The 17,466-nt window shown below is 41.0% G+C and overlaps 1 protein-coding gene across 1 annotated transcript in view; it reads right to left on the bottom strand.

Annotated features, from left to right (window-relative positions):
- The window catches only part of LOC112845990 (protein NLRC3-like), a 23,455-nt gene extending 5,989 nt beyond the window's left edge, over nucleotides 1-17,466 (bottom strand). Inside the window, exons 1-5 of the mRNA XM_025905172.1 lie at nucleotides 17,339-17,466; nucleotides 6,418-6,537; nucleotides 5,836-5,955; nucleotides 2,612-2,731; nucleotides 2,099-2,218 (exon numbers count right to left, since the gene is read on the bottom strand). Of these exons, the coding sequence (XP_025760957.1) occupies nucleotides 2,099-2,218; nucleotides 2,612-2,731; nucleotides 5,836-5,955; nucleotides 6,418-6,491 (434 nt within the window). The 5' untranslated portion in view covers nucleotides 6,492-6,537; nucleotides 17,339-17,466. The remainder of the gene's footprint in view (nucleotides 1-2,098; nucleotides 2,219-2,611; nucleotides 2,732-5,835; nucleotides 5,956-6,417; nucleotides 6,538-17,338) is intronic.

Below are 17,466 nucleotides of genomic sequence, written 5' to 3'. Positions count from 1 at the left end.
CTCAAACGTAGAAGAAGGAATCTTTCTTTTTGAAGGACGGCTTCTTCTGCCTTTCACCACAGACGGTCCGTTTATATTTTCATCAAGAGTCTTTTTTTGTGCTGCTGAAGATGTAAAGTCAATGTTATGGCCAGCCGCTGGCAGTATCTTGGTTGTGTTCCCCGGCAAAACCCAGTAGGCTGATTCATCTGTGACAGTCTTTGTGCCACGGATCCGCACTGTTGCCTCCACTTTAAACAGCAGTGCAGCGACATGGGTGCAGGTCTCTGCAACTCCGGCCATACAGGTGCAGTGTGCGGCTTCGACCTTCCCCGTGGTGCTTACAATTACCCATGGCCGTAATGCAGGTTCATTCAATCTTTGGGAGTGCAGTACCTGGAACATACAAGGACAAAGTTGATGTAAAGACAATAAATGAAATGAGACAGGGAGGACACAAATTGGCGTTTGATAATCAGGCAAATTATTACCTATGTGTTTGCTTGCATCTACTTTACAATTATGGGCACATAATAGGATAACAACATTTTAGCAGTTCAATGATACATGTATAACATTAATTATGGCAGGGGGTGGACAATGCACTCCAGCCGACTTACCTTGGTATGAATCACGACGTACTCGCAGTTTGGCGGCTTGAAAATAGCCAAATCTTGCACCCAGCCATTTGTAAATTGTATGTGCGCCTCCAGTGACTTGTAATTACGAAACTGTGTAGGCGCTTACTCCACAAACAAGATAGGTGAAGATATCGGGGTAGGACAGTGGCGGTAAGTCGTCTGGGTCTTTACTCCACTGCCGTATTTCATATGGGTCCAGATTTGCGATGCACTCTATTTTTTTTCAAGTACCGCTGCTTCGCCTCTGGACGCAATCGGTCTCTATACCGTCCGTTTTCTTTGGAGCTGCTTTTAAGCATGATTCTTGTCGTCGTCGTTCCAACACAGTGTCTCTTTTTATTCGTAGACCCCAAAAATGGCGCCGCGGTCCCACAATGCATTGCGGTGTGACATCAACTCCAAAGCCCTATATATAAATGTATGAGTTAAGAGCTTTTGGTCTAGTATTTAAATGAAGCCTATTAGCAGAATCAGAAATACATTTTTTAATCACGAAGGTTACAGCAGGCAGCATGCTGGTTGGCGGATGCGCACTCACAAAGGAACCCTCCGACCAAACACACTTTACACAAACATCACATTAGGGAGACAGGTCAGAGAGGTAGGCTGATAAGAAAAACAATAGCACATAACATGAGGTAAGAGGAGGGGAAAAAGAGCTCCACCCAGACCGAGCTCCTGATGGGAGAACAGTTTGATGACAGGAAAAAAAACTCCTCAGCAACAAACAACATTAATCTTAATACACCATTAAAGCACATGACAATCAATAGGGGTGGGTAAGGGGTGAGAGTAAACCAGTGTAGACAACATATCCGGTCCTGTAGCATGCGCTGGGCAGACCTGCTGTCCTTGGAGATAAGTGTTCGAAGGTGTTTGGAATCCAGGAAATATGTAGTAAACAAAACAAGTGTGAAATAACTTAAAAAATATTTTACATTCTTCAAATAGCCCCCTTTGCTTTGATTACTGCTTTACACACTCGGCATTCTCTGGATTAGCTTAATGAGGTGACAACCTCATGATGCTTAGACCTACATCTGCCATGACAGTTACATTTTATATCGATTGCTTTATACAGGTGATCATGGCTCAAGAGTTGGGAGTTCGCCTTGTAATCGGAAGGTTGCCGGTTCGAGCCCCGGCTTGGACAGTCTCGGTCGTTGTGTCCTTGGGCAAGACACCTCTGGCCCGGTGGCGGCAGTGTCCGGCAGCCTTGCCTTTGTCAGTGTGCCCCAGGTCGGCTGTGGCTACAATTTAGCTTGCCATCACGTGTGTGAATGGGTGGATGACTGAATATAGTGTAAAGTGCTTTGGGGTCCTTAGGGACTAGTAAAGCGCTATACAAATACAGGCCATTTACCATTTATAAACTCAAACAAAACCTGATGTGAAAGAGATAAAGCACAACTCAATGAATGAAATACTCCAAAACCAAAATCATCTTCACTAAGTTCATAGTAGAATCAGCCTCGTACCTTGTGGCTGAAGGTCGAGATTCATGATTGAAGCCTGGAGGGAATTCTTTGGATGCATCACTGTTCGTGGACATCGAGCTGGATCCTGGAAACTGTCCACTGTGTTTGTGTTGCTGACATCTGCAAACACAAAAATAGAGTGAAGAACATATTGTTCTACATGTACCTTGTAAACACATAATACACATTGAAATCAGCACAGCTGTTCTTTTTTGGAAATCTTTTTAAATGAACATTTGAACAGCATTGGTCAATAACACTACAAATTTGCTAATATGTTAATAAGGGTTAGGCTATTTTCATCACCATTTCTGGAAGGTAGAGGTTAGCATATGACATCCAAGAATGGTGTCTTAGCTTTCCAGAGAAATGATACGCATTTATCTTAAACTTCAACCAAAACCTGGTGTGGAAGAGATCAAGAACAATTCAATGACTCCACTCCCGGAAATCCTGTTGAAATAATATAGAGACTCAAAACCAAAGTGATTGATAGCAAAATGAGACTCTTACTTTGTGACTGAAGGTTGAGATTCATGACTGAAGCCTGGAGGGAATTCTTTGGATGCATCACTGTTCGTGGACATCGAGCTGGATCCTGGAAACTGTCCACTGTGTTTGTGTTGCTGACATCTGCAAACACAAAAATAGAGTGAAGAACATTATTCTTCTACATGTACCTTGTAAACACATAATACACATTAAAATCAACACAGCTGTTGTGTTGGTTGTTTTGTGGAAATCTTTTTGTTTAAACAGCCTTGGTCTTTAATACCAGAAATTTGCTACAATGGCTTGCAAAAGTATTCGGCCCCCTTGAACTTTTCCACATTTTGTCACATTACAGCCACAAACATGAATCAATGTTATTGGAATTCCACGTGAAAGACCAATACAAAGTGGGGTACACGTGAGAAGTGGAACGAAAATCATACATGATTCCAAACATTTTTTACAAATAAATGACTGCAAAGTGGGGTGTGCGTAATTATTCAGCCCCCTGAGTCAATACTTCGTAGCACCATCTCTAGATGTGCGATTACAGCTGTCAGTCTTTTAGGGTATGTCTCTACCAGCTTTGCACATCTAGAGACTGAAATTCTTGCCCATTCTTCTTTGCAAAACAGCTCCAGCTCAGTCAGATTAGATGGACAGCGTTTGTGAACAGCAGTTTTCAGATCTTGCCACAGATTCTCGATTGGATTTAGATCTGGACTTTGACTGGGCCATTCTAACACATGGATGTGTTTTGTTTTAAACCATTCCATTGTTGCCCTGGCTTTATGTTTAGGGTCGTTGTCCTGCTGGAAGGTGAACCTCCGCCCCAGTCTCAAGTCTTTTGCAGACTCCAAGAGGTTTTCATCCAAGATTGCCCTGTATTTGGCTCCATCCATCTTCCCATCAACTCTGACCAGCTTCCCTGTCCCTGCTGAAGAGAAGCACCCCCAGAGCATGATGCTGCCACCACCATATTTGACAGTGGGGATGGTGTGTTCAGAGTGATGTGCAGTGTTAGTTTTCCGCCACACATAGCGTTTTGCATTTTGGCCAAAAAGTTCCATTTTGGTCTCATCTGACCAGAGCACCTTCTTCCACATGTTTGCTGTGTCCCCCACATGGCTTGTGGCAAACTGCAGACGGAACTTCTTATGGTTTTCTGTTAACAATGGCTTTCTTCTTGCCACTCTTCCATAAAGGCCAACTTTGTGCAGTGCACGACTAATAGCTGTCCTATGGACAGATTCCCCCACCTGAGCTGTAGATCTCTGCAGCTCGTCCAGAGTCACCATGGGCCTCTTGGCTGCATTTCTGATCAGCGCTCTCCTTGTTCGGCCTGTGAGTTTAGGTCTTGTCTTGGTAGGTTTACAGTTGTGCCATACTCCTTCCATTTCTGAATGATCGCTTGAACAGTGCTCCGTGGGATGTTCAAGGCTTGGGAAATCTTTTTGTAGCCTAAACCTGCTTTAAATTTCTCAATAACTTTATCCCTGACCTGTCTGGTGTGTTCTTTGGACTTCGTGGTGTTGTTGCTCCCAATATTCTCTGAGGGGTCTGACGAAATGCTTTTGCCATTATGTAATCTGTAACTTCCACATAGTATGCTGATCAGTGTAATTTTCAATGATTAAACTGTAGTAGAGACGAGCAAACAGATTGGCAGATCTGAGAGGAAAGAACCTTTGTTATGAGAATGATTTTAATCTTTTATACATGATTGCATTTGAGCATATTAAAGAGCTGTGGCTCCTGGTCAACTGAGGGTCAGAAACTCTTGGCAGGCGTTAATGATCAGCCAATACACGGTGAGGAGGACAGGAGCTCTGAAAGGAATTGCAACACACCTGCTTACATGACAGACGCCTAGAGTTATTTTTATCCTTTATTACTTATATCCTTTAGAGCTAAGATTTAAGTTTTATCATTTATCATTTATAGCCGTTTGAGTAAGTTTTAAGTTTCATTTATGTTCAGTTTAAGTAAGTTTCCTTCATGGTTTGAGTATCATCATTTGAGTGTGACATTTAGTCTAGAAGTCACACATAGTTCAGCTGTGTATGAGCGCAGGCCTTATGTCTGGCGAGGGCGAGAGGTGTGAGGTGAGCTGGGGTGCAGGAGAGGTCATGACACATACATAGCATACACAGCAGACACACTCACACACACGTACACACCATAGTAGATTCACTTTAGTAGGTAAGAAGTTAAGATGTATTTTTGCTGCGATTGCAAACTGTGCCGGCATATTGTCAGATGCTTACAGGAAGTGCACCTGATGTTCTGGGAGATAAGAATGCGCTCATGGTGCGACACCGGGATGGAGATGAGATGTGGTGTACTTTAAACTATGTTAAAAAAATTAACGGAACATTTTGTGGTTTGGGTTGACGTAAGCTGTACTTTGTCTGCTTTGCAAAAGAGGGGGCTTTGTTGTCCTACCCCTATAAAACCTTTGTCTAATTATTGTAAGTTTTAGTTCAATCGCTGACGTTGCTCAGTGTTGAACTCCGCGCGTGTAAACAATAAATCTTTGCTTTGATCACATCTTCTGGACCAGAGTTGTTATTTGCTTGTGAGCCCTCCGTACTCCTTTTCTCCAATTTTTGAACCTTAACATCTCTTAGACAACCTCTGAGGCCGTCACAGAGCAGCTGTATTTGTACTGACATTACAAGTAAAATGAATGAGATTACACACAGGTGCATTCTATTTAGTCATTAGCACTCATCAGGCAACTGACTGCACTCAGACCAAAGGGGGCTGAATAATTATGCACACCCCACTTTGCAGTTATTTATTTGTAAAAATGTTTGGAATCATGTATGATTTCCATTCCACTTCTCACGTGTACACCACTTTGTATTGGTCTTTCACATGGAATTCCAATAAAATTGATTCATGTTTGTGGCTGTAATGTGACAAAATGTGGGAAAATTCAAGGGGGCCGAATACTTTTGCAAGCCACTGTATGTTAATAAGGGTTAGACTATTTTTATCACCATTTCTGGAAGATAGAGTTTAGCTTCTGACTTCGAAGAATGGCGTCTTAGCTTTCCAGAGAAATGATTGTTCAAAATGCTTCATTTCATACATATTTATCTATAACTTTAACCAAAACCTGATGTGGAAAAGATTAAGAACAATTCAATGTCTCCACCCCTGGAAATCCTGTTGAAATAATATAAAGACTCAAAACCAAAAGGATCTTTATTTACTTAATAGTAGAATCAGACTCTTACTTTGAGACTGAGAGTCGAGACTCATGATTGAAGCCTGGGGGGAATTCTTTGGATGCGTCACTGTTCGTGGATATTGAGCTGGAACCTGGAAACTGTCCTCTGTGTTTGTGTTCCTGACGTCTGCAAACACAAACACAGAATGAAGAACATATTATTCTTCTACATGTACCTTGTGGCCACTGAGCTGCTTCCATCTCAGTGTTAGACTTACGAGACCATAGAACTCAATTTCCTCACAACAAGTGTACTCTCTGTCACTGTGCTGGGTCTGCAACCCACTGTTTGTGTTTTAGATTCAGATTTAATATTCCTTGACTATTATTATTCCTGGTTTTGCTTATCTTTCTTTTTTACATGTTCTTAGTGATCTTAGTTTTCCCTCCCTTAGTGTTTATCTCAGCCTGTGTTTAGTCTCTGGCTCTGTGTTTTGTTTGTGTCGTTTCTGTTTTCCTCGTTTCATGTCGAGTTACCTTCATCTCTATTTTCATTCATCTCCTGTCTCCCCAGTCAGTCATGTCTCCATGATGCAGTTTGTTACTCTTGTTTCTGTGTTCCATGTTTATTGCAGAATCAGAGTCTTACTTTGTGACTGAGGGTCCAGGTTCATGACTGAAGACTGGAGGAAATTCTCTGGACATTTCACCGTTCATGGACATCGAGCTGGATGCTGTAAACTCTCCTCTGTGTTTGTGTTGCTGATGTCTGCAAACACAAACATACAATGAAGAACATATTATTCTTCTACACATACCTGTTGTTGGCCATTGAGGTCCTTCTGTCTCAGTGTCAGACTTATGAGGCTGAAGAATTAAATTTTCTCACAACTACTGTATTTCCTGTAGGACAGGCTGTCACCAGGGTAATCCTTTGGAATCACTTTTAGATTTTTTGCTAATATTTTTAATTTTGGATTTCCATTTAAATTTTTTGTTATATACACAATTACACTTTCCTTCATCAGTATTTAGTAATCAATAATAATTGTGTTGCGGGAAGCAGCCAGGAGCGGAAACCCTGGCTCACTGATCTCCAGCTAACAAAACTAGCGATCTGGGACACATAATGTCCCATAATGACATTATATGTCACAGTTAGTGGATGAGGATGTGAGTTACTGGCTAGATGCCTGCATGGCTTTGACTCTGATACCAGTCTAGTTGAAAGAGCTGGATTTGGTCTCAATCTGAAGTTACCATTGGTTAAAGGTGGCAGACTGGGGTGGATATCTCAGTATCCGCTCTGTATGTTGGGTTTTTTGGGGTGCCCTGTAAGAGGTGCTTTGAGAGTATGCAATACAATCATTGTAAGAGCTTGGTCCTTTTCCAGTAGGTTTTGGACTCTGCCAAAAGTCCGCACTGCAGAGTACGTTGGACGATTCTGCCAAAGGCCGTATTTTGTTGTTAATTCTGTTCATAATTTTTATGGACAGAACCTCTATGCATAGCTAAGTGGAAACAGGGACTGGCTTAAGAATCTCATCTCTGCTTTTCACAGATGATGTGGTTCAGTTGTCTTCATAGGTGGAGGCCTCCAGGTGTTCAGAGCTGAATGCAAAGTGGCAGGAATGAGAATCAGCACCTCCAAATCTGAGGCTATGTTCCTCAGCTGGAAAAGTGTCGATTGCCCAATCATGGTCAGGGATGAGTTACTGTCCCAAATTTAACTATCTTGATGTATTGTAAATGAATGAGGAGAGAGGGGAGCAGGAAATTGACAGATGAATTGGTGCTTCGTCTGCAGTGCACCAGGCAGCTGCTCCTCCACATTGAAAGGAGCCTAAGCCCTTCCTGGGTGAGCTGTTCCAGGTATGTCCAACCAGGAGGCCCAGGGTTACCAGGAAAATGAGTCACAGCAAGCAGCTTAACTTATTCCTGATGTTTACCCAGGGTTTATCTGTCTTCCTTTTAGCACATCGAAATACTAGGTGTTGCGTTGGGAGCATCAAACCAATCAAAATCATAGAGAAGTGTACTGCTAGGACAGCAGTTATTTTACAAAGGAACATAAAACTACAAACCTCAAAGGGGAAACAAATATCAAGAGGTCAAGTATATAATATATACATATTTAAAGCAACATGGTTGTTTGAATGGTTGTTTATTAAAATCACTTTGAATCTGTCAGTGCTTTAAGATCTTTTTCAGAAAGACTATGTTATGTTAATGAAGTTTACCATATTCTTAAACCATTTTCACTTTGTTTGTTTGTTTAGAATAGAAACAGTCCCTTACTTTGTGCCTAAGGGTCCAGGACTAAGGACTGGAGGTGGAGGACAAACTGTGGACTTTTCACTGATCATGGCCATGGAGCTGGATCATGGAATATCTTCTTTTCTTATCCAAACCACTAATCTTTAGGCACCACGAGAGAGAAACGAGGAATAATACCTTTGAGCACAACAGTGAAAAACATCAGAAATATATTTATAGAAACCCATAACTTGCAGAACAGGAAATACATTGAGCAAGAGGGACACACACACACACACAGTCCAGTCTGTATTAAATCCAGCTGACCGTCTACCTCATAAATTAAAATTAATAGATACTTTTACTCCTTTACAGCTCATTGAAAGACAGTAAACTCAGCACATGTAAAAAAATGTCAATTTCATCAATAACCAAAATTTATATTCATCCATGATGTTCCTTTTCTTTATGGTCTAACAAACTCAAGTACCAAAACAGATCATAACTATTTCCAGACTTTTTTGTTCCACCTTTAGAAACATTAATATGATTTTTTTTTCTAAGAAACATTTTATAGTAATTTGGATACCCTATTATTGCTCAGCAACACTCACCTTGTTTTCACTCATCTGCTTTGTGAATTTAAAAACTGAAATTACAGTACTTTGTTTCCTCCTCACCTCAGCAGAGCAGCTCCTCCCCTCTCCACAGGAACTTGTATTACTACATTCCCAGAGTGTGAACCACAGATTGGTTGAGACTAAAGAGAGATATCTGCTTGCATATTTGCTTCCACAGATATGTCTGCATCTTAGGTGACATAAGTGAACTACATATGGCAGTAAATACATCATATATAATATTGTATCTGTGAAGGTTCTCGGTCATCCAGGTCACCGTATTCTAACGAGCTTGGGAAAAAAAAAAAAGAGTCTGGCCTTCTTTAAGAGGGACATGGACCCCCTATTAATTCTTTACCTAATCACAGGTAGGGGATCTGTCCATCTGCATCTAAACAACAAAGGTCACTCTTTCGAGGATGCCAATTGTAGAGGCTAAGCCTACGCTTGAAGCCACTGACGTGGTCGTTAACGGGGGGTGACGAGATGTCACTGGTATATATGAATTAATTAAACAGTCCAATAAATCCAGCAGTACGTATCTTGTCCTTTTTGGTCGTTATTCCAATACCACCTTAACATAACAGCGCAGCGGTCACAAACTGTTTGCCTTCTTACAATTAACGACACACCTGACACTGATTACGTGCGTCTACCTTAGATACCTTTACAGAAAAAGGTGACCTCTAGCGGCCACATAAGGTATTAACCTTGGAGGGTCCTTAAAAACACATCCACCTTTGATCCTAAGGACAATAAATGTCCATTCCCCAAAAAGTGCTATAAAAACTTTATATTTTAATATTTTGTTCCACTTTAAATTGGTCAGTCTTTTAAAACTACTTCTCCCTGAAATATTCATATAAAGTTTTAATTATATTTTCGTTGTTTTAACCCTTTAAATCCCAGTTTTATTACACGAGCGCCCTGTTTTTTTAGCCCCAAAAAACAAAAAAAACTAAATATTTTCCAAAAAAAACCATTTGAAGTAATATTCGTTTGTTATTATAATTAGGCCTTTGGATGGTCCAAAGATTGGCACCAACATTCATTTCGATCCACTTTTATTTTTTTTTTTGCAGGAGCAGAAAATGGTCCCGCCCGAGCAGCCTGCTGCAGCACCCCGGGAGGAGTCTGCCTCTCCCGGGGTCTGTCTGGAGCAGCCGCGGGGCATAGTGGTTGGGTCCCCGTGTCCCCAATACACACGTCCGATACCACGTGAAAACAAATAATATTCTGTTGTAGCCCTCAAAACAGAATGTAAGGATACTCATTTCTCATTTTTGTTTTTCATGACACAAACACGTAGTGTCTTTGTGTCATGAAGATGCGCATAATCCCAAATAGTGGAAAACATTTTCCAACATTTAATTTGGCACGGCAGGTCACATAGCACGATAGCAAGAAAGATTCTTTCTTCTTTTTTTGTCACATGCAGACTAATACCAGCACAACGCACTGAAATATATCAAAACAAAGAGCCAAGCGCTCTTTACTCACCGGAGCCTGTGCGTCGGATTAGCTCCATGGCCGCAGTCGTGCAGGCGGACAGGCTCGGTCGGGTTTAAGTGTCCAAGATTAGATGTGCAACCTTATCACCGACGTTTAGAAGTGATCTGTTGTCGTTTACTATAAAACTAGACGATTTTATACGACGAAAAGATAGCGATTGCACCAGGATTAGCCAGAGGACGTCACCAAAGCTATACTGGAAGGAAGTCGTCGTGACGTCAAATTCCAGCCATCAGATTTAAAAATATACATTTTTGTTGTAACCATCAAACGCAATGGTAATGTAGCGATACTTATTTGTCACTTTTTCAAACAAAACATCACCATTTTTCGTACCTCAGAAAGCATGAGCGGAGCGTTCACTGTGCGCATTTGACGCACGCCGAGTCCAGCTCTGTACGCTGCTTCCGGAGCCTCGTCATTGTCCGTCAATTTGTCAAAATCATCCTGTGGCTCTTCCCATCGGTCTCCCCTTCGCTCACAATTTGCAGATAATTGGCGTCTCTACATGATCGATTGACAGTGTGAGATGACAGAAGCCCCATTTTCTGCTCAATGCCGTTTATTTACAAAGCAGTTTGTTAGCTTTCCATCAATGAATACTTCCGGGTCATTCAGGTCATTCAACTGCGCTACATTTAAAAAATCATTTTGAAGGCAAAAATAAAATTTAATTTGCTTTTGGTCCATGCTTTTATATTTAATTTGTTTGTATTGCAGTGTGGCCGTCTGAGAGAAAATACTTTCTCAAGCTTTTGAATACATTTGAAAAAAAAAAGTGTGTTTGTGTCTTTTTCTTTTTTAGTCATAAAGACCTTTATATTTTTAAAAAAATATAAAGGTCATTGATAGTGACACACAACACCACTCTTTTTTCCACTTTTTAAAGAAGAACGGTTCGCCCAAAATATGAATTTTTGGCATAAATTCACCCAATCCTGAAATATAGAAAAAAGGGCGCCACCTGGTGGACAAATAAAAAAAATTACAAATTTAAGCCTCCCCCTACCCAGAAAAGTCTATAAGTCCAAAATTGCAATTGTTTATCTTATTATAAATTTGGGGTAAAAAATAGCGTTTATAATGGTTTTCAATGGGACACTTTTTGTCCGAAGGTATAAAGGTGGATGCATCTCTGTAGCTTAGCCATTTTAGGCTAATTTAATGAATTTACACCACAATTAAAAAAAATAAGTAAAAAAAAAAATTGTTTGACAAATTTGGCTATATTCCACTCAACACAGTGAAGATGGTTTAAAATTAAAAATGCAAAAGACAATAAATGTCCCTAAGACCTTAACCCAAAAATGGCTCCTTCACCCCGGCCCCTAATTGCAATGGCTATCAGACATGGCAATTCTAATCACAAAGAAAATAAGGAGCCACTAATACAGTCTACTTTAGACATATACATTCACATAAATAAACTTAAGTAATAGAGCACTTAAACACACTTTTAGATTACAGTCTCATGTAACAAGCAAGGTTTAGTTACAGGTCTTTCCAGAATATTAGTCTTTGTTTTTAAACGTGCAGATCGCACAAGTCCTTTTTTGTCATGAATAGTTTCCAGAACTCTTCCAAGTGGCCAGGAACCACGTGGTGCAGTAGAAGCCTGTTTCCATCTTCTCTTCAGATACATATCCTGAGGGTCAAATAGTCCGGGTGGTAAAGATGGTTTTCCTTTCATCATCTGATTTGGTGTAAGTGGCTCTAGGTCTTTTGGATCATCAGAAAGCTTTGTGATGGGTCTGTCATTCAAAATTGCTTCAATTTCACACAGAACCGTATTTAATCCATCGTCGTCCAACTGTTGTTGCTGAAGAACAGATCTCAAAATCTTTCTGATCATACGAATTAACCGTTCCCATATTCCACCATGATGTGATGCTCCAGGCAGATTAAAACTCCATTTTATTCCAATGTGTCGCAAAGCATCCACTATTTGGGTATGTTTCAGCGATTCAAGAGCCTCCCTTAACTCTCTGTCTGCTCCAACAAAGTTGGTTCCATTGTCTGATTGGATGTGAGCGACTTGACCTCTTCGACTCACAAAACGGCGCAAAGCATTAATGCAGGCATCTGTGCTTAGAGAGCTAGCCACTTCCAAGTGCACTGTCCGGCTGGCTAAACAGGTGAAAATGACTCCATAATGTTTAGCTGTAACTTGTCCTCTTTTCACTTCAATAGGTCCGAAGTAATCGACTCCGACATTGGTGAATGGTGGGTTATCTGGCAAAATTCTTTCCTTGGGTAAATCTGCCATCTTTTGCTCCAAGGCTTTTGCATGATATTTTCTGCAAAAATTACATTCTGGGATAACCTTCCTTACAGCTGAATTGGCCTTTGTGATCCAGTATTTTCTCCTTAGTGTGGATAAGGTGTGGTTACAACCGCTATGATCAAGCTGTTGATGAATATGCTTTAGGATGAGACTTGCTACATGTTGATCCTTTGCAAGAACAAAGGGATGCTTCATTTCTTCTGGTAAGGAGCCCTTTGTCAGTCGTCCCTCAACTCTTAAGAGGCCTTCATTGTCAAGATAAGGATGTAATCTATAAATTGAGCTGTGCCTGCTCACAGAACCTTTCCCACTTGACAACGCAGCAATCTCCTCTCCAAATCTTTGTTGCTGGCAAAATCTAATAATGGCAAGCTCAGCTTCCAGAGGATCCTTTGAAGATAGTCTATACAGTTGTGTTTTCTTTACTTTCTCCTTTGTAGTACCTTTACAAATTGGGTTATCTAAGTTAGGTTGCGGTCTTCTTTTATTATCTCTCATTGAACGAAGGATTGCCTTCAGTCTAAGGAACCAAGCAACAGCAACCTTGAGCCTTCTCCAGTCTGAAGTACACCATCAATTGACATGTAGCATGAAGCAAGTCTTTTACTCGAGTAATATTCACTGTGGCCTCACTTTTGACTTCAGGGTCCTCTGTGGTTCTAAGGAGCATTCCATTAGATTGGTTGGCCAGTCACTTTCTGGCTTCTGCAGAAAGCTTGGTCCTTCGATCCAGCGGCTGCTATGAACAATGTTCCCAGCCTTGAGCCCTCTTGTAGCATCATCTGCTGGATTTTCCTTTGAGCTTACATATCTCCATTGTGATTGTTTAGTTGCAGTTGTAATGAATGAGGCTCTGTTTGCCACAAAGGTAAGGAATCATTTATCCTCATGCATTATATATTTGAGTACAGATGAACTCTCTGTCCAAAATACAGATTGCTCGAGTTTCATTCTCAACTGAACCCTTAACATGAGATCTACTCGGACCGCAAGTACAGCAGCTGTTAGTTCCAGACGTGGAATAGTGACAGGTTTTAGAGGTGTTACCCTTGCCTTGCCCATCAAGAATGCTACATGGATGGATTTCCTATTGTCTTGCATGCGCAGATATGACACAGTTCCATATCCAGATTCACCAGCATCTGAGAAATGGTGTAGCTGTGCATGTGAGATAGGTCCAAACTCTCTTGGTTGTATATACCTTTTAACCTTGAAATGGGAAAGCATTTGCAAATCACTGAGCCAACTTTTCCAGTTTTGCAACATGGTTTGGGGTATTGGTTCATCCCATCCCAGTTCCCCTTTGCAAAGCTCCTGCTGCATTCTTTTGCTGCAAGAAATCCCAATGGATCATAAATAGAACTTGATATTGACAACATTCCATGCCTAGTGCAGGATTTTTGAGGAATATCCATTTTGAATTTGAATGTATCAGTTTCCACACACCACTGCAAGCCCAGAGCTCTCCTGCTACCGGAAGTTTATCTCTGTCAAGATTTAATTCTTTCAAGTCTTTAGCCCTTTGCTCCTCTGAGATACTTTGCAACAGGGTGCGATTGTTACTAACCCACTTGGTCAGTGTAAATCCTCCGCATTGACAAAGTGCTGAAAGATCTTTGACCAAATCAACAGCACCTGAGGTGGAGGCCACACTCTTTAAACAGTCATCCACATAGAAGTTCTCTTTTATCGTTTCACATGCCTTGTCTAGGAATTCAGTTTGGTTGTCCTCAGCCGTTTTTCTCAAAGCAAAACTGGCACAGCTCGAGGAAGATACTGCACCGAACAGATGAACGGTCATTCGAAACTCAGTTATGTCCTTGCTCAGATCTCCATCTGGCCACCACAAAAAACGCAGTCTCTGTCCTCTTTGGCAACTTTAACTTGATAAAACATTGCCTTTATGTCACCCATAAATGCGACTGGATCCTGTCGAAATCTAAGCAAAACCCCAAGCAATGTACTTGTGAGATTAGGACCCTGTAAGAACTGCTTGTTTAATGATGTCCCCTGGAATGATGCCCCACAGTCAAATACAATTCTTATAGATCGTTTTCTGGGATGATAAACTGCATGATCAGGAATGTACCACTTCTTTCCATTTTCGCAAGACAGCTGCTGTGAAGGTATTTGCCCTGCATATCCATTACTTAGCATCTCATCCATAAAGTTTTTATATTCTTTATGCAACTGTTCATTGTTGAGAAGTTTTCGTTTTAGACTTTGCAATCTTTGTTTAACTATGGAAAAATTGTTTGGTATCTTTATGTTATCATTTTTAAAAGGTAACTTCAAACAGTAGTGTCCATCTTCCATTGTTGCAGACTCTTCCATGATCTTCATGAACTTAAGGTCCTCCCTTGACAAACCCTTTTCCGCTGTAACCTTTTCATTAAAGTCGTAGTTATATTGACTTTTCAACATTTCCTCTAGCTTACAAACAGATATCCTATTTACAACTGTTGGTGGGTGCTCGCTGTCCAAGTTGCTTTTACCATCTTCCATGGGCCCATTTATGACCCAACCCAATGCTGTTCTTATAGCATATGGGCCATTCCCCTGGCTATGAATGACCTCCCATGTTCCAATAACTTGGGAGTGTTGCACCCAATCAACAGGTCCACATTAGCCATTATGTGGGAAATTTGAACCTTTGACAGATATGGCCAACTGACCAGATCTTCTTTCTTTACAAAGTTATCCGTGGTGACAGGCACCCTTTCCTGTGTTAGGATTTCTGGAAGTTCATAGAAGGCATTGCTGCCTAAACCAGAAACTTCAAGACCAGTAAGTGAGTGGGCAGAGACGACCTTTTCTTGACCCATCGTTTGTAACAGGAAGTGAGTTCTTTTGCCCACAAGATTTAGCTTTTGCATGAGGTGCTCTGAACAGAAGCTAGCTGAACTGCCAGGATCTAAAAAAGCATATGTCTGTATGACATGACTACCTTTAACAGACTTTATTTGAACTGGCAGAATGGAAAGCAAACCGCTGTCTCTTCCGGCCCCTATATGACCACAAGTTTTCATAGGAGTTACATTCTTTGAAGAGGAGGGCTCTCCAGAGAATTCTGGACTTAAACCATTGTTATCAATATGGAGGACAGTGGGATAACCTTTACCACACGTCCTACATGTCAAACGCTTAGCACAGTCTTTACTTATGTGCCCAACACCAGAGATGGGCAGTAACGCGTTACTGTAATCTGATTACTTTTTTCAAGTAACGAGTAAGGGATTACTATTGAAAAAACGGTAATTAGATTACCGTTACTTTCACGCGTTACTGCGTTCCTAAAACCGTGATTTTCTGCGAGAATGTCTCATGACAGTGATGTAAGCGAGTGCGACGTTTGTGACAACAGCTGTCTGCAGATCAACAATGGATAATATATCGAGTGTGGGAGAGAGTATGAGCATGCAGCGTTTAAAGCATTTAAAGCGAGTTTGATTCCATAAAAAGTGACAAAAACATTAGCGTCCGTTGTGCGTGGGAAGAAAACTTCTTTTTACAGCGAAAAAAACCCCTAAACTTCCAAGCAAGCACCGAGTGCGCTACGACGTAATGTGAAATGAAAGAGATGTACTGAAGAGGATCCCCATCGAATACAGGTATTATCCTGGATAGTAATGACGATGAATGCTGATGCTGAACAAGGGTTGCAGTTATTTCATTTTGTTTTTGTAAAATGGTACAAATGTCCTCCGACTGTCTTTCTCCCGCTGTAGGAATCGGCCTGGGCGGTGGAGGAGCCACGTTGTGAAATTGCGTTGTGATGACCGTTTGAGCTGGTGGCTCACTTTCCATTTCCGTTTCTGGCAGGATCATTGCAGATATGTTGCTTTCAGTCTGTACTATTTGCATTGCAGGCTTATCTTCATTGACTGGTGTACTGGGCTTGACTGTGGCTGAAGCAGCTGTTTTCCTGATTTCCCTTTCATAATACGAATTCAAAGCATTGGACGATATGTTAGATATACTTTGAGCTTCAGCAGCTTGGAGAACAGCTAACTTTGCAGAAGAGGCAGAAAGCAAAGCTTCAAGCTCAAGCTGTTCACGTTTCTTCCTTAGCTTTAGTTCTTGCACCTCCAAAGCATGCTTCTCTTTTAGGACTATCATACGAGCGAGTAATGCTGCCTTTTCTGCTTTTGCTTTTATTTTGGCAGAAAAATTGTGCTCACTTTACCACTAGATGAGCTTTTAGTGACTGAAGATTTACCAACAACATTTTAAACACTATCCTCTGGCTTAACACCATCATCAACACCATGATCACCCTTTAAATGTAAATGTTCGCAACCCGATAACCATTCTTTCACTTCATAAGCAAACCCATCATAATGCATTGTTTTTGCTTTAAACCATGTTTCATGTTGCTTTTCTTTTTCAACATCTGGTAACAAACACATCAATGAACCATGAACTGTTTTTGCTTCATTACACAAACCAACAAAATCATTGAATGATGTTTGAACCATAAAAGTTTCATTTTTTTTCCATTGAGACCCTTATACTCTCTTTTAAATTATTAGCTTTATTTAATTTAGCCTTTCTATCACGTTGCAGTCTGTCCAGTTTCTCTGCAAGTGCCTTAGCAGTCAATTTCACCACTCGTTTTTCCTTTTTCTGAATACATCCTGGCCTTGCTGGCGTTGCTACTTTGCACAGCTGATTCTGCAGCAGGCTCAGGGGGGCCTGTCAGCGGCTTCATTTGTGTTCATAGTTCATGTTCCAAAACTCAAATATTTACCAAGTATTGAGGGTTTATGCGCACATGCGAAAGTTTGTTTATAAATCAAATTTACTATGTTTGACCACCAATGCATTGGAATTACGTCTTCTTAAATAAGTGTGCACACCTTTTACAAATGGCCATTTATTAGTAGCGCTACTCATACCTTGCGTTGGGCGCCGTGCTGATTCCGATGAAGAATTCTGAGTCCTCTCCACGGAACAGTTGCCAGGAATCCCACGTCGTCAGCTGACAAACCGATACTCCAGCTGTCCGCTCCTCATGAACCCTCCA

Source organism: Oreochromis niloticus, linkage group LG3 (assembly GCF_001858045.2).
Source record: "Oreochromis niloticus isolate F11D_XX linkage group LG3, O_niloticus_UMD_NMBU, whole genome shotgun sequence".
In the NCBI taxonomy this organism is placed as follows: Eukaryota; Metazoa; Chordata; class Actinopteri; order Cichliformes; family Cichlidae; genus Oreochromis; species Oreochromis niloticus.
Note: the sequence above shows the minus strand (reverse complement) of the source record. Positions and strands in the feature narration are given on the sequence as shown.